Consider the following 16771-nt stretch of genomic DNA (forward strand, 5'->3'; position numbering starts at 1 on the left):
TAAGGAGCTGTTATGAATCATAATATAAATATCTGATATGCGACCTTTATGAGAGGGTCACTCAATCTACCCCTCCCCCTAAGGACCCACAACAGTTGAGAACCACTGTTTTAGAGACAGGAAGAAATTATAGATGTGTGTGGGCCTATGTAGAAGAGAATAGCAATAATTTATGTGTGGGGATGTAATCCCTTCCCCAATTATCCATGGTGAACTTTAAATATTAAATTTAGATATAACCTTTAAATATAAAAGAAGATTAAATGGAAACCACAGAGGTAAACTGTTTGTAACTTCTTCACTGGCACTAGAAAGAGTCTGATGAAATCACTGCTGTTCCTCCATGTCCTGCCCAAAACAGCAGTGTGTACGTCCTGTCCACTGATGTCTGACTTGTTATGTCCCTTGGCAGGTGACTGTCTGAAGCATCACAGGGCATCTCTTAAGTGTCTTGTCTTTCCCTGAATCATGGCCCCAGTTCAGATAAGCCTAAGAAGAGCTGGGAAGTATTTCCTTTATGTGAGAAGGCAAAATTCCTGTGTTTAGTAAAGATGCAGCTACAGTAAACTACACTACAATAGAGGTGATGGTGTTTATGTTAGTCCTTTTTTGTTTTTTGTTTTTTTTAACTGTGACAAAATACCTCGGGAAATCACTGTAAAGAGGAAAGTGCCATCTGGTCTCGAAGTTGCAGAGATTTCAGCCCACGGCTGTAAGCTCAATTTTCTTAACGAATATATTTTATTACGAACTTATTAACGGAGCGTACGTCACTTATGACCCAACTAACCTAAACAATAGGAAAAGGAGATTAAAGAATACAACAACAAAACCATAAGGATATCAGTTCTGAGGAACGAGTCTCCTGGTGTAATCAGCAGGATTTCTTCTGCTGGAACCTGGAGCAATCAGAACCCGGAACCTCAGCAGGATCCCGGAGCCCTGAAGCCTTCCCTCTAGTGGTCTGTCTAGTGGCATCTCGAAGTGGAGCGATGAACAGCCAAAACTATCCCAAGTCTCCACACGGCCACTAGACCTCATCACTAAGGGCCTGTGGTAAGGGCAACCTCTTGGCAGAAGCATGTCAGAAGTGTATGTCAGAGGAAAGCTGCTCAACTCAACTCATGGTGGAGTGATGAGAGAGGGGTAGAGAAGAGGAAGGGGGGAAGTAGGTGAGTGAGGGAGAGTATGAAGGAGAGCAGGGAGGGCAGCAACCGCATACTCTGTTCAAAGTCACACATCGAGTGACCTACTGTTGCTAAATAGACCCCATACCTGAATAGCCCATTAAGCTGTGAACTCATCATTGAATGAATCTACCGATGAGATCCAAGCCTTCACGGTCCAGTCATGTCCCAGTGGTGCCACCGGCTTGGAACCAAGCCTTTTACACATGAACATCTCTGAGGGATGCTTCATATCTCAACCCTAACATTGGTAATCTGCTCTGGTACCTAACATAAATTAAACTACATCATAGTTTATAGGAATAGGAAAGAGACATAGCATATATAGTGTGTTCTATTTGTGGTGTCAGGGTCCCTCTGAGAACACAGAATGTTAGACAGGAACACTGCCTTATCTTATTAACCCAAGAGAGCCCCTGTGGGCAGGCGCGATTCAAAGTGCTGACATGGCAAGATAGTATTTGTTTGTGTTGGTAGGGAAGTTATTTCAGGTCTAGCTACCCTGTTGAGAATACTTAGAGGTCAGAGCAAGATGAATATGTAAAAGAGACATCAAGTTCATATAACCAAGAGTGGGAAAGTGAGTTTTAGAGAGAAGCGGGCAAAGGTGCAGAAATCCAGGTATGTCTGAGGGAAGAGCAAGTGGCCTGCAGTACAGGAGCAAATTCTAAGCTATGCTTCTCAAACCCAGCCAACTACTACAGCCCTCTCACTCAAGGGGAGTGGAGCAAGGTCTGTGCATCAGCATCTCTAAGGCCTCCCGGTTGATTTTAGTACACAGCGCACATCAAGAACCCTTCCTTCACTGATCTAAGTGAAGTGCAAAGGAAGAGTGTGAGAAACATTATCGAAGGAGCAAGAAATGTCAGCACCAGAGGATTTTCTGTGGTCTGTGTGGTTTCTAAGAACTGACGCTAAGAGTCCTGACTTGTTAGACTCTCGGCTCATCCCACGTTATTTTATCAAAAAGGAATAGGTTAGTGAAAAGTTCCAACCCAAACAACAATTATTTCAAAGAAAAACCTTGGCATGTATCTTGCTGCGTTTGATAACATGCTTACCCGCTAGATTTCATAGGAACATTTAGAATGTGTTAAATAGGACCAACTTAGCTTTCCTGTTCATTCTTTAACTAAAGGGAACTAAAAGGAAAAGGTTTATAATGAGCATCACCCTTACAGTACTTTTAGGAGCCATATGGATGTTCAGCCTTTCATTAAAATGTCTCTGTTCTGACTCGAAATTACTTAGCAGTCGAAGCTAACAGTCGTAAGAACCAATTTCCTGATAACATCCCCCCTCTTCGAGGATAAAAGGGAAGTTCTTTGTATCTAATTATGTTAAGGAATTGAAATCCCTTCCTGTCAGATAGAAAAAAATAATAACATGTGCACACTGCTGGATTCTTTAACTCAGTTCTATCCAGATTCAGGGACTAATTAGTCATCTAAGATTAATAGCCCTAATCAAGTTCCATGTAATTGCGTGGAAGTTAGGACTATCTGTTACAGTGGCTGTGTTCCTGCCTCGCCTTCCTTGACCTTACAAACACATCTCAGGAACCTTAAACAGGGGGTGAAAGTAATCTCCTCTCTGTTGCTGCGGAAGATGAATTGCTGTAGACGGGAGGGAAACATACAGCCCAAAGTCAACTTTCTACCGCTCACCGGTCTTTACTTGGGATCACCTTGAGATGTGACATCAATTCGGAGTAATAAGGGAGGGTCAATGAAAAGCTAAAACATTCTCAGGAACCCATTACAGCCCATCTCCGAGGGATTCGTGTCAATGCCACCGCATTTCAAGTACAAGACACAAATTCCAGAGGCATGGCTTCATGGAGCATAGACAGTAGGCATCTGTGAGTCTCGTGACACAGGAGCTGACCTCTTACTGGCTCTCTCTTCTACTTCGTATATGTCTTCCACCCTATAACCTCATCACCCACTCCTTGAAAAACATTACGTATGTGAGGATCCTCAGTCTGTTTTCAAACAGTACATTTATTGTAATTCACCATCATCGAGAGATTTTAAGTAATTTTGATGTATTTAAAGGCTTTGGTGTTCGGACATTGTTTTCTTCAAATGGCTAAAGCCCCAGAATGAGTTTTGCAAGATGATCTAAAATGGCCTCTGTCCGTGGGTCACTCGGATACAGCGTCTTGTTCCCCTGTTACCAGCTCTCACAGGGAACTCAGCACACCAAACAGTAAGAAGTTTAAACTAATTGAATTTGAAAACTTGTGCAGTATGCTTCAAGGTCACTGTTTAACACGAACCCAAGTCAGGCACCCGGAAGTCAAAACACACCTTTTGTGCGGCTGTGTATTCATTTAGAGCGGTGGGTCTCAGCCTTCCTAATGCTGTGACGACTGACCCTTTAGTGCAGTTCCTCATGTTGTGGTGGCCTCCCCTCCCCCCCCATGATAAACTTATTTCCGTTACTACTTCATAACTAATTTTGCTACTGTTATGAGTCATAAAGTAAGCTTTTTTTTTTGGAGATAGAGGTTTGCCGGAGGGGAGGGGGACCCGCAGGTTGCGAATGGCTGATCTAGAGCTCCTTGGCACTTAGGAGTGTAAACATGAGAGAGGAAGACAGGAATGGAACATAATATACAAATCACTGTACTCCCGTCAGGAAGCAGGACAATTACAACTGTTACCTGAATCTTCATCCTTATTCTATGAAGTTTTTCTTTCCTGCATATCTTTTTTTTTTTTTTTTTTTTTTTTTTTTGGTCAGCTGGTTTGAATGTTTGAAAACAAATCAGCAATATTAAGTCATTAGGCAGTAAGTAACCTGAAGTAGATGAAAGTTATTCATTCTCAAATAGAGTAAAAAAAAATAATAAATCCAACAAAGTTATTAAACATTTAGATGAGACTGCCACTAATGTCGCCTTTGAGAGCAAGGCAGCACTGTTGCCTGAGTCGCATGCATTTCCAGCTATCTGAGGTGTTGCCTCCATAAGGCAGACCACCTGAAGCTTAGCTGGGGGAATCCAAGCCTCGCTCCTAAGTCTGCTACTCTTAGACCAGGCCCTCACTCTCTGCATACAGCCCAGTTGTGGGTCTCTGTGTGAGTTTCCATCAACTGCAAGAAGCAGCTTCTCTGATGCTGACTGACTGTGTAATAAGCCACCGGGGATTGCTCTCTTCCCAGGTGTTTTCTGCTCAATCCCACTTTTCAAGAAACCACATTGGTTTTCTTCCCCACAATCTGCAGTCACTGCCTCCCTTGTTTTGTGCTGGCAACTTCCTGACAGATCTGCCTGCTCTTGCCCCAGCCTGCTTGCAGCCCATTGATCACAGAACAGCTAGAAACATATCTATCTTTCCCTTCCCTTCTGTGACGTAGATGATTTATAATTATTTCCTGCCTGACTTAGTCAAGCAGTGGGCCGAGAAAGCCCACCTTATAAGAAAACCTTAATGCGTTATGAGTACTCTGCTCTTGACCTGAACTTCCAAGTGTATTGGTGTCCTTTATACATCAGCCTGCAGTGATCACAGCACACTTTACTTTTTTTTTTTTTTTTTTTTTACCAGAAACACGACCACTGTCAGCCAATCAAAGATAGCCATTGGTTATTTAGGGCCTAAACAGCTGCCCAGGTTTAATTAATATTCCACAATTATATCTGGACAGGAGCCAATTTCAAAGACAGGCGTCTAAGTGACAGGGAGAGCTCTGACTTTCCTTCACACATCACCTGCTATGGCCCAGTGGGACCCACTCAAAGTTTGCCGCTGGTGACTTGAACTACGATTCCACCTGGCTTATTCTTGTTGGCGGTGCCGACAAAAATCTTGCAAGTGTCCACTTTACGCTGTCATCATCCTGCAAGGAGATCCTAGATTTGGTTCTGTGTGCGGGATGGTCTGAGGCAGTGGCCCTGCATTGCTAGGGATACGCGAAGCCTTCAGAAAACACCGCACTGATTATTATGGTGCAAAACGTCACAGCTCATTGGAGGGGTTCATCAAGCAATGAGAATGAGCATTCAAATGGGGGGCCTTACTCTTTGATCCACCAGGAGTTTCAAATGGCAGTGGCCATTAATTCTTGGATTCCCTCTGTCCTTAAAGAAAATTGAGGCATCAGAAACTGTCATTTTGCGAACAGATAGCTATTAAAAGCACATTAATAATCTATAGTGGGGAAAGCATATGCCTTTTAAAAAAGATTTGCAGCCTGCTTCTCCGTGGCGAAGACGCAGGACTTCTCTAGCCTAATTACAAAGCAATCAAACAATTTAATTAATCTGGAAATCACTTTCTTCACAATAACTGCCTCCAAAATGAGGCACCCCGTGTAGTGCCGTTAGGTAAAGCGCGGCTCAGGCACACCGCTTGCATCTTAGCTGCGCCTCTGCCTTATGGGGATCGTGGTGTTAATTACCTACCCAGTGCCTGACCACTGCTAAGGCTTACTGGATCAGGACAGAGCATCCGCACTGATACTGGCAGTCCGTAAAGCGTCCAAGCGCTCACACGTCCAAGAGCAGCCGGTAAATCCCTGGAGCAGCAGGATGTGAGTTACAAGCAAGTGCTGCGCATATGGACAGAGAATTAACTGGCCCGGGTTTCTATTTGAGAGTCTCTCAGGTATTGCTTTGCAGATGGGGGGATGAATTCAGAGAGCAGCGTGTGAGGAGTGAAGGTCATGTGTAGGACTCCAGGCTCAATCTGCCTTGCTCTCTCTTCACAGGGAGCGCCCCATTCATGTGTTCCACAGAGAGCTCTTCGTAGAGCACGCAGGGCCTGAATGCTAACCCTAAATTTGCAGTGTTTTGGACACTGTATAATAAAATACAGTATTGCTAAATCCTGAGAGACCAAAAAGAAGTACATTTTTTTTTAAATATTTCAAATAAAAATTAAACCTTCCACCGTTGACTCCTCTCAGTCGAGTGTGCTAATCGGATAATTTCTCCCCAAGAAAAATGGAGTTTTGTTCAGTGCATGACATATATGTCCATATGGTGCTCATTTACCCTTTCCTGTGTTAGTACCAGAACTCCATTCTACCTCTCAAGATTCTCCTGTCAGTGTGGGTTATTCTGCCACGTTGTCCCGCCAGGCTACCCACGGTGGCGACCCCAGTCGTTCTCTGTGCCTTCCCCTTTTGCATGGCTTCTTTTTTAACGTATCACCCACCAGTCTCGGTTTGCCCATAAAAGTTCTTTCTCTTGCCCTTACATGTGCTGGTCCAGCTCCATCTCCTTTGGTGCACGCAAGCATCTCTGAAGCCTCCCCACTACCTGGTACCAATAAATGTAGTTCATGGGTCATTGGCCGTACCATTCCGAATTTGCTCTAGCTGGAGAGCTTGTCTCTGGGACTGCTTTAATGTTTACAGTGTTTCCAACTCGTTGTTTCTGGTTCCCTGAAGTCCCCTTTCACGGTCTTACCTGAAGCTTGCTGAGCTGCCGCGCCACTGAGTCCCTGTCCTTTAGAGCACTTCAGTGATAGTACAGCTGTAACAGCCGCACCCAGTAGCATCCCAAGTCTCTCTACACAACCCCCCTCCCCATACTTTTTTTTCCCCCACAGAAAACCTTGTCGATGTTGTCAAAACATGGATGCTGTCCTATAGGTACAGCATTTTACATCACTTACTGATGTCATCGCCGTCCTAATTTGTTGGAGGTCGCACTGTGAAGTTCACACACTGATAGAGATAGATGCCCTTCTCAGAGCAGTCCGGTTCTTAAGCGACATGCGACCTTGTGACTGTTCTGTCCGCTTCAGCTCAGTTTTTCAGCCTACATTAGAAAATAGATCTGCGGGGTTACTGAGATATGCAGATGACCCTACAGTCCTGAGGTTGAAGAAAGGAGAATGGTTTGGCTTTTTGACAGTGAAAGAGCAAGTGGGGTGGGGGAGGGGGGTTGGAATGAACTTTCAGTCATCCCTAGAAAGGCAGCTCAGGTGTGAGGCAAAGTCTGGGGACGGCTAAATGGGTGCTTTGGTTTCTTCAAAGGGCAGAGTTAAATCAGCCTCTTCTCTGTCTCTCTGTGTGTGTGTCCTCAAGCTGAAAGATCATCATATGCTATGAAATGTTTTATAAAATGGTGCCTGGAAAATAAACAAATTAATAAATAAATTAATTAGTTTAATTAAATGGTGCCTGGCTTCCTAGGGGTCAGTCCTTTTGAGTTCCTGTTAAAAATCTCCTTTCCCCCAGTTGTGTAAAAGTATTTAATGAGCTCCTTGTTTCCGCTCACCACCTTTCAGCCCCCAACGTTAGTGTTTTCTGAACAGAGAAGACAGACTAGGGATCAGGCCAGAGTCCCTTGGTCTTGTTTTATTCTTGTGAATGAGGCAGGAAAGGATTTTGGTCAGAAATGTCTTGGCTTCAAGTAAACAATTGCTTTTGTTCCAACTAATAATTTACTGGTAGTTTGTTCTCCATGGTGTACGCACAGCATGAATGTATTCCCAAACTTTAAAAAACAAAAACAACAACAACAACAAAAAACCCTCTATACAATGATTCTAAGCATTAGATTATTCCCCTTAGGAGGTGCAAGGGCTTTTAGCCATCTTGAAATTGTTGAGCTCTTTCACAGAATGCAGAGAGTGATACGCAAGCTAAATTAGGAGTGGGAGAGTCAATGCTGTTGAGAGAAATCAAAATAAGTTAATTTGCTGTGTAGATAAACAGACAAGATGAATCCCGGATTACTGGACGGCAAAAGCAAAATCCATTCCTCCAGGGGCCCCGGGAACAGCAGATGCAAAGACATGATAAATTTCACTGCGGCAGGGGAACCTCTCCTTGCCTGGTTCTCTATAAAGAAGCAGCTTCTCCGACGCTTCCCCGTTGAATGGCTTTGATTGCGCTGTCATAAAGTTAATAGCATCTGTTGAAGGCAACACTATAAAATTTGCAACCTTAAGTTAATTGAAAAATTTTCAGTGGAGAGGTAGCCAGTCTAAGAAGTCCTCCAGGTAACACTAAACTTAACCCTCCTTGAGGCATTAGGCTGTTCTTTTAGCACGCTAATAACAAATTGTTTACCTCTACAGCTGGGCAAGACTTGAAACTGCAAGTCTGTTCCTTACAGCTGCCTCAGTGGCCACTGTCACTGCAGAGCCAGCGGTGTGACAGTGGCCCTGCCCTTGGGAATGAAAGGCATCTCCCTGATTTATTTTTCCATTTTTCAAGAAACCATAGAGCTACTTTGCAGCCTTTTCTCACCTCCTTACTGAAACCAGCTCCATTCCCAAGCGGTCCTCAGGCTGCGCTGTGCATCTCATTAAATAAATATGCCAGGGAAAGCAGCATGGTCTGGAGTGTCCTGAACTTGCCCCCGCCAGCTGCCTGCCAAGCTTTGTCACTGATCAGCAGCAGGTTGAGCAGGCTAATGGAGAAGGTAACAAGCCCCCGGGGAGCTGCCCTCCTTCCCGGTAGCTCTTCTCCGACTGTGGAGGACTTGGGGGAGAGAGGCCTGCTGCCATTTCCTTGTGGCCACAGCTTTTTTAGAGCCTGCCTGGCCAGTCACATTCCCCCTGCTTAGCGACACCGAGCCTGCTCAAGGAAATATTGACAGGGGGTAATCCTACCAGGTTCCACCAGGAACGCTAAGACAGAGCCTGAGACAGTTTAGAAATCGGTCCAGATGGCTGAATTCTCCCTCATATTTTATGACTAGTTTTTGACACATCTCTCTCTTAAATGTATACTTTGGAACTCAAGCCTTTGTTTTCAAGACTTTTTTTTTTTTCCATACGGAGGCTGCCTGTTCCATATAAAAAGCATGTCCAGTCAAAGCATTAGCTTACCACCCAGCTAAATGTTAGCTTCTGAAGACATCATACAAAACATATGTATTCATTATTCTACAGATTGACATGCTTAGGTTATTAAATATCCGGAGGGCTGGGGGCTGGTGATCATGCTGAGTGGTCAATATATGCATTCATATATCTGGCCCACTTGGAAAACTGTGCTGGGCCTCAGTGCCCTCCCACCCCACCCCCACCCTCATCCCCGCCCCACCCCCACCCTCATCCCCGCCCCACCCCCACCTCTACCACTTCCCAGATCCCCACTCGCTCGAGGCCAAGGGAAAACATTATTAGAGGAAATGACATTTTGTAGAACTGTAAAGAAACTGATTACTGAGAAGGAAGATTCTGGTTGTGGATAATGGTACAAAAACAAAATTAGGTTGTTCATTTCTCTTTTTCTCTCCACAGGAAATAGCCCTCAAGACAGCCCAAGGAATTTCTCCCCCAGTGCCTCTGCCCATTTCTCATTTGCTCGGAGGTAAGGACTGCGTATTGGGGGGGGGGCACTAAAGTGGTTCCTAGGGAACCCGTTTGTGCTCTGTCCCCACACGCTCCCCCCACCTGCTCTTCCTGGGTTCTGTCTTGTGAGCTCCTTTTCCTTAGCACATAAAGCCTTCTCCAACGAAAGGACCCCGTTAGATAGAGCACACCTGCTATAAAGGTTTTCAGGATGACTTCTGCCTTGTTTTAGGGTTGGAGGGTGCCTCTTGGTACTTTGCTAAAAGTGAGCCCCAGTGAATCTAGGGAGGAGCTTCTCTCTGTTTTCTCCCATCTGTAGAACATGCACAATTCAGCCTGAACAGATTTCTACTGATTTTTATTTTGAGGTGTTGTTACACAGGCTCTATTTATCTATGTCCCGGTGCAAGCTTTTGTTGTTATCATATGTTGTGCTTTTTGTAAAAAAAAAAAAAATGAGACTCTGGATTACAAGGTATGAACTTGGGAGCATTAAGAAGCAATTGAATGACAGGTTTGAGATAAAGCATCTCTGGACTGTTGGGATTTTTTTTTCTTTTTTCTTTATTTTTTGGGGGTTTTTGTTTATTTGTTTGTTTGTTTGTTTTGTTTTGTTTTTCCAAACAGAATTTCTTTATGTAGCCCTGGTGGCTGTACTGACTGTCCTGAAACTCACTCTGTAGACCAGGCTGGCCTTGACCTCAGAGATCCACCTGCCTCTGCCTCCAAATGCTGGCATTAAAAGTGTGCACCACCATGTCTGGAACTCTTTTTTTAAAATTAATATTGTACTTAGAACTAGGCAGCAAATGCTTAAGAGCTATGTCTCTGCTCGCGGGGAACTGAGCTAAGAGGAAGTGTGCTTACTTAGTACCTAGCACCCAAGCGGAAGTGTGCTTACTTAGTACCCACTACCCAAGCTTTCTGAGCCTGGTCCTTCCTGCTGTGGCCTCAGCCATTTCTTCTGGATTCTGAATCAGTATGCTTTTCTCAGGCATCCTGTCTCTACTTCTCCTTCACCCTTCATACGTATATGTCTTGCTTCCTCTAACCCATGAAAGACAGAATGCAATATGCCCCTTAAGGTCTCTAAATATTCAGAATAAACTTAGTTTATGGTCTGGATATCCCATTTACTTAGAAGAATTTCTCAGAGACTTAATTACTACTCCCTAAAGTGAATTCAAATAGCATTTACTAAACCATACAGGTATTGTTTAAAAAAAAAATAAAAATAAAACCCATTTGTTCTTCTACGCAGTACTTGCAGTGTGCACACTTGTCAGCATGTGATTAATGTACTTTACATTCTGAGATCCTAGGAAGAGGAGTTTCAGAATTCTGTTTTATAATTAAGATTCCAGTAGCATTTTTCAAGATATTGTATGATTAAGATTCTTACCGTGAGGCCCAACCCAAGAACAAATGTTTGGTTTTTTTTGTCACCATTGTCATTTGCCGTCATGTGCTCAAGCCCCTCAGGAGCCCCACTGTGGGGACGGCACACGAATGATTGAGCTTGCTGAGACCTATACCTGCATCTTCTCGAAGACCCAACCATCTTATTTTAAATTAAGACTTTCTTTTAACTATTATGCTACAAAAGAAATGTAGAAGCTAACTGGCCCTAGAAAGTCCCTCTGCCCCTGTGACTGTTAATTTATGATGGTTCACTGTTCCAAGTGGGGAGGAAGGCTATGAAAGTCAATAAACAAGTGCCCTCTGTAGTCTAACACGGAGGGTGGGTGCATTCAATTACACCAAGTAATAAGTAAGTGCAAATCTCATTGCAGCGTGTATTAAAACATGACAGAAGCCACAGTCTCTTAATCCTGCCAAGTTTATAAAAATGAAGAGCATTAATAATTAAGCGGGAGACCGAAGGACACATGAATCTGGCTTCTGCGCTATGGAAAAAAAAAAAGCACAACCCCCAAGTATGTTAATTTTTGACAAATAAACCATAAACCGTGACAGGGGATTATCACTGGAGACTTCCAGTTCATGTTGCATAAGCAACCAGCTGGGACTCCTTCCACACTCTTCAAAAAACATTAATTTTGATTAGAACATGAGCAATCGTTGTGTTAAACTTTTATTCGGGTAAATGGAACCTTGTGTTCATTACGAGACTTCAGATCGGCACTTTCTGCCTAACACCTGCCAACCCCTTTCGTTTTAGAGATGGTTTTTCACTCAGGAAACATTGAGCATTAGCCTGGGGTTTCCACTGCCTCCTGTTGGCTCTCTGTCACTCACTGAGCCTTTAAGAAGTAATGCCAGTTTGAGATTCTTACATTTCACTATTTTACAATTTAGCCCAAGTGAGGGAATGTGCCTCTGTGTTTGAAATCATTCTGGGGTGAAGACACAAAGATTAGACTTATTAATCCTTTCTGACCTTACTTGTTCAACATTCTCCCTCTTAGACCCCTAGCAACATAATAGTCCAGTTATAGACTTTATAGTATGACGACACAGCATATTTTCAAATACAGATCCAACAGTTAAACCTACCAAGGTAGTTTTTAATGTACTGAGTTTACGAAAAGGAAAAAAAAAAAACCACCACAATATTTCATTTTATTTGAGACAAGAAAGCATTTCACATTGTAAGTTGTAGCACACATAAAACCTCATCTGAAAACCCAAGATGCAAAATATTCCAAAATCTGAAACCCTTAAATTTAAATTTTGTATCTGTTTCTCACTCTTTTCTTTGTGTGTGTGTGTGTGTGTGAGTGTGTGTGTGTGTGCGTGCATATGCATGTGGGTGTTCCCTCATGACATGCCACAGGAGATCACACTTGGGTGTTCAGATTTGCGTGGCACCTACTTTTATTTACTGAACCATCTCATTGGTCTCTGGATCTGAAACTTACACTTACTGAGAACTATTGAAGTGTTCTGCAACAATGGCATGCTTAAAAAGGTCTCAGATTGAGGATTAAGGATGTTCTCCAAGCTTGGGGATATGTTTTTTTAAAACAACAAATAAAAAATTCTAAGCCTAAATTGTTTCTTGTCCAAAGACCCTTGGATGAAGGATACTCAGTGTGTACAGTCTACAGATTGCTTAATGTTTCTGTCCGATGGTAAGACAAGAGGTGATAATGTCATTCCTGTGCCAGAAGCTGGGGCACTGACACATTATGAATTGTGTTTGCTTTCATTGGCAATCTAGTGCCCTTTGGTACAGTCAGCATCTCCTAGCTGCCTAGTTGTTATTTGCCTGGATAAACCTCAGAACACATTTCCATAAGCAAATTACTCGGAAATGTTTACCTTCTGACTTTAAGCTTTAGACCCTTGAATCCCAGTGAATAAGGTAACCTCTGTTAGTCTTACAATTCTTTATGAAGTAAGATTTTAGTTGGTGGTTGGTACAGTTTATTTGACCCAACAGTATGCAGTATATCACCCCTAGGTGACTATAATTACTAAACACATTAGCCTGCTTCCTCTTCATGCCTTTAGAATCCTCAGGCCGGTATCAGAGCAGTTCACTCTTCCCTTATTGTGTCCTACATGAATCTAAATGTTTTGTGAGTTGACCTGCCACCATCCCTCCCTGAGCCCCCACCTGGCTCTCCCCCAGCTCCCAATCTCTTTGTGTCCTATGCTCTCATCAGATGTTTCCCTCTCTTCTTTCACTTGATGTAACATTGGGATTTCCATCCACAAAGAAAAGATTCTTTTCAAAAGATCCTTGCTGCTTTGGGAAGAAGAGGATGTTGTCTTTGGATGTTGCTCTACTGGTGGACGATGAACAAAAAAGACAGCATTGTTAGTGTGATGGCTTCCTTTAAAAAAAGGAGCACTTTCTCCACTGAGTACTGCATATGGCATATGTAGTAACTTCTGATGTGCGGTTGTCATGGCAATGAAAAAGCAATGGTCCTTTTGCTCCATTTGAGTAAACAGACATGGGCAACTTAGGGAACTTTATGAGACATGAATTATTTCTGGTAGATGGCTATACCAAGAACTGAGCACATTTTTGTTTAAACATCTTTTCCAGTTGTGTGTTTGCTGGACTAAGCAAATGTAATTTATGCTTCAGAACTAATAAAAGCATGTCTCCTCTTGGAACTACTCACCCATCTGAACTATGTCTGTGGTCACCTGAGGGAAAGGAGAGTTAATGAATCACAAGACAAAACCACGGTGGGGGAAATTGTGTCCCTCACTCTTTCCAGAATCTAGTTTCTGATAATTGCTATGAAATGGGCTGAATAATTCTTGTAAAAATCATATCTTTTTCATTCTAAATTAAAAGGGGTTAAGCTATAAAATTCAAGTATTGATTTCAAATATTTTAATAGGTATCTGCTTGTGTCCATTTAACTGATGGTTGTATCTTTTATGTACATGCTGTAGTTATTTTCCTCAGAAACTTCAATGTTTTTACTTATATGAAAAGTTCTTAAACAAATACGTGATTTAGTCACCCCAATTACTTTTCTCTGTTACATTTATAAACATCTTATTTTGTTTCTTCTTCTTCTTCTTCTTTTTTTTTTTTTAAAAAAAATACTTGATTGAATTGTATTCCAATCACGGCCACAGAAATGACAGGTAAATCTCACTGAAGTCTTAGCATTGTAGTCACTCTGTGATGTGTCTGCTTGACCTCCATCTTGTTTCTGTGGTCCATTTGCGTTTATTGGAGGCAGCATCCACCGTACCCTTGAGCACCTCCCTTTGACTGTCAGGCTACAGTGGCCGTTTTCCATATCAGCATATAATTGTGGCTTCTCAAGCTCAAGTCTGACGCTATAGAGTTCCCTGACTTCCGCTTCCTGTGATTGTGTCCATTGTCAGACTTCGTGCATTGTTGTCTCTCACTTGGTAAATTAACAGAATCCTGACTTGCAGACGTCTTTCCACACGATCCGGTTCCGAAGAATGCAGTGTTGCTCCTTAATGACATCTTTTACCTGTTTTGCCCTTTGGAAAATTTGCGTGTATTTGTTCTCCTGCTGGCTTATGATGTAGTATGATCTTATATGAAATCCTGAATAACAGCAGGCCCTGAAAATTTGCTCTGTGGCAGCCCCTTGCCCTGCCGGCAACACTGCCACTAATAACTACTGCATCCGGTCCCTTTGGCCCCCTGTGGTGATGCTGACTTACCCAACAGTCCAACTCAGAAAGCTACCATCTGGTCACCATTGGAGGACGAAAATCATTCTCTTTAAGGAGCCTGACAGCTCTGGCTCTAAGATGGGAGCAGGCGACTGTACTCTTAGTACTAATTCCTATTATGAGTAGAGAAAAGTTCCTCCAGCCCTTAGGGTGACTATGCCAAGCTGGCCCCATTGCCGGGAGACACCACAGGTGACCTTTGCTCCAACGCTTTATGAAGCCAGGTCAAGCAATAACTTTCCAAAGCCTGAGCCTCAAGCTAACTGACTGTAAAGTTGCTTGCCACTTGAAAGTGTGACGTAACCAAGAGCCCAGTGCTCCCTCCACCCCTGCTTACAATAAGGAAAAGTCTTCCCCTTAGAAACATGGAGAGGCTGTTGAAGGCCCTGTGCCTGCCCCAGGGTCTTGCACCCTGGTGGAGTCCAGGCTCATGTGGGGATCACTGGCCAGTTGTCAGCCTCCACACAGAACACGCTCCCTCTCCTCTCTCTGCTCGCATTGCTTGGAATCTGCTGAGTCTAACCATGGTGATTATCCCCCGTATTCATTTTGTCAAAGTGTATTAGTGAGAGATCAATACTATGGATCAACCCATTCACTTTCTACTTGTTTGGGTGGATTGATCGTGTTTAGATAAAAGGCAACCTGCTGTATAATGTTTGTTTACCCTAACCCTGGCCAAGCATTCCCACATCCTCCTAGGCTATGTTTATGTCATTTGTTTGATTAAAGATAACCTAATTCCCTGGGGGCTTCTCTGGGGTCCCTGGTATCAGCACTCCACAGTTGGCCTAACTGAGCTCCCTTTGTCCCCACAGGACGGATGGGCGGCGATGGTCTCTGGCTTCTCTCCCCTCCTCAGGCTATGGGACAAATACACCAAGCTCCACCGTCTCTGTAAGTACCTGATTTTTCTTTTCCATCTCAAAACCTCAGAACTAATCTCTAGTCTGTGTTTTTCTCTAGGTGTTTCCGGGTGAGATGAAAAAGATGAATTCCTCATGTCTGTCAGTCTGCTGTCTGTCTGTCTGTCTGTCTGTCTCTCTCTCTCTCTCTCTCTCGCTCTCTCTCTCTCTCTCTCTCTCTGTATGTATGTATGTATGTATGTATATATATATATGTATGTATGTATGTCTACATGCATACACACACACACACACACATATATATATGTGTCAAATGATGGCCTACCAAATGTAAAAAGGTTACAACTGTTATTGCAAGCCAGCAGACTACAGGGCGTAAATGTCTAAGGCCCAGGATGACAAGTTTGGAAGAGAATGAGAGCCTTCATTTTAATGCCGTTTGGTGTAGTTTGGGGGACACAACACAATCTGGTTTTATTGCTTTCATTCCATGCCAGTTGTATTCTTGCTAAAGCTGCCATTAAACTCTGATGGACTCGGTCTTTTGTCGTGTGCCGCTGAGAGGGAGTCTTGTTTTCTCTTTCCTTCAAAGGGTGCCTCCACACATGCACACATACACAAAGCCATAAATTTCTCTGGGCCCTAACAACTTAAAAACAAAAAGCAAGTTTAAAAAGACCTTAGTAAGTCTGTGGAAATGGATAGAGAAAGAGGAGAGTCTTGTCCCAGACGATAACGCTGCAACCCCAGGCCTAGCAATTACTGGCTACTGTTCAGTAGATTAGATACAAGCATCCCTGACTTAAGTTAGAGGAGACTCTGTGACCACCGGGCTTTGGGAACCAGGTGGTCATTTAGAGAGGCCCAGGAGGTCACACAGTATTCAATGAATACCTAATGAGGAGGTCTAGAAGCCCTGTATCCCCAAGTCCAAACTGTGGACCTGCGACTACCGAGCCTTTCCTGATTCAGTGGTCTCTTCACTTTGTCAAAATCCACAGTTGATTGTTTAGGACTGCTCACCCATAGCACTGTGCTAAGCGTGCCGCCACTGATTAATGTTCAAGCTGATAAGAAGCTAAAGCTTTTAAGATGAACTAACGGGGGTCCCTCCGTCTTAAGCTTGGGTGTAATGTGGGTTTTCTGGGGGGTACCTCTAATACCACACTGTTAGCATCTGCTGGGCTCCGTTTACATCTCCTTAGGGTAGCGCATTGGGAAGAAGCCATTTATTTTCCCGTCTGTCTTCCCATGTGTTGTGCTATGCAAGTTTACTGTCCATTTGGATCACTTTTGAGCACAGCCT

At 43.4% G+C, this 16771-nt stretch overlaps 1 protein-coding gene across 20 annotated transcripts in view; it reads left to right on the forward strand.

Annotated features, from left to right (window-relative positions):
• MAST4 (microtubule associated serine/threonine kinase family member 4) overlaps positions 1-16771 on the forward strand; it is a 617295-nt gene that overhangs the window by 527307 nt on the left and 73217 nt on the right. For all 20 annotated transcript variants that reach the window (XM_084800734.1, XM_084800722.1, XM_084800737.1 and 17 more), the window contains 2 exons: positions 9401-9470; positions 15418-15496. In XM_084800734.1, coding sequence (XP_084656860.1) covers positions 9401-9470; positions 15418-15496 — 149 coding nt within the window. The remainder of the gene's footprint in view (positions 1-9400; positions 9471-15417; positions 15497-16771) is intronic.

This window comes from Acomys minous, assembly GCF_964271855.1.
Source record: "Acomys minous genome assembly, chromosome: 11".
Classification (NCBI taxonomy): Eukaryota; Metazoa; Chordata; class Mammalia; order Rodentia; family Muridae; genus Acomys; species Acomys minous.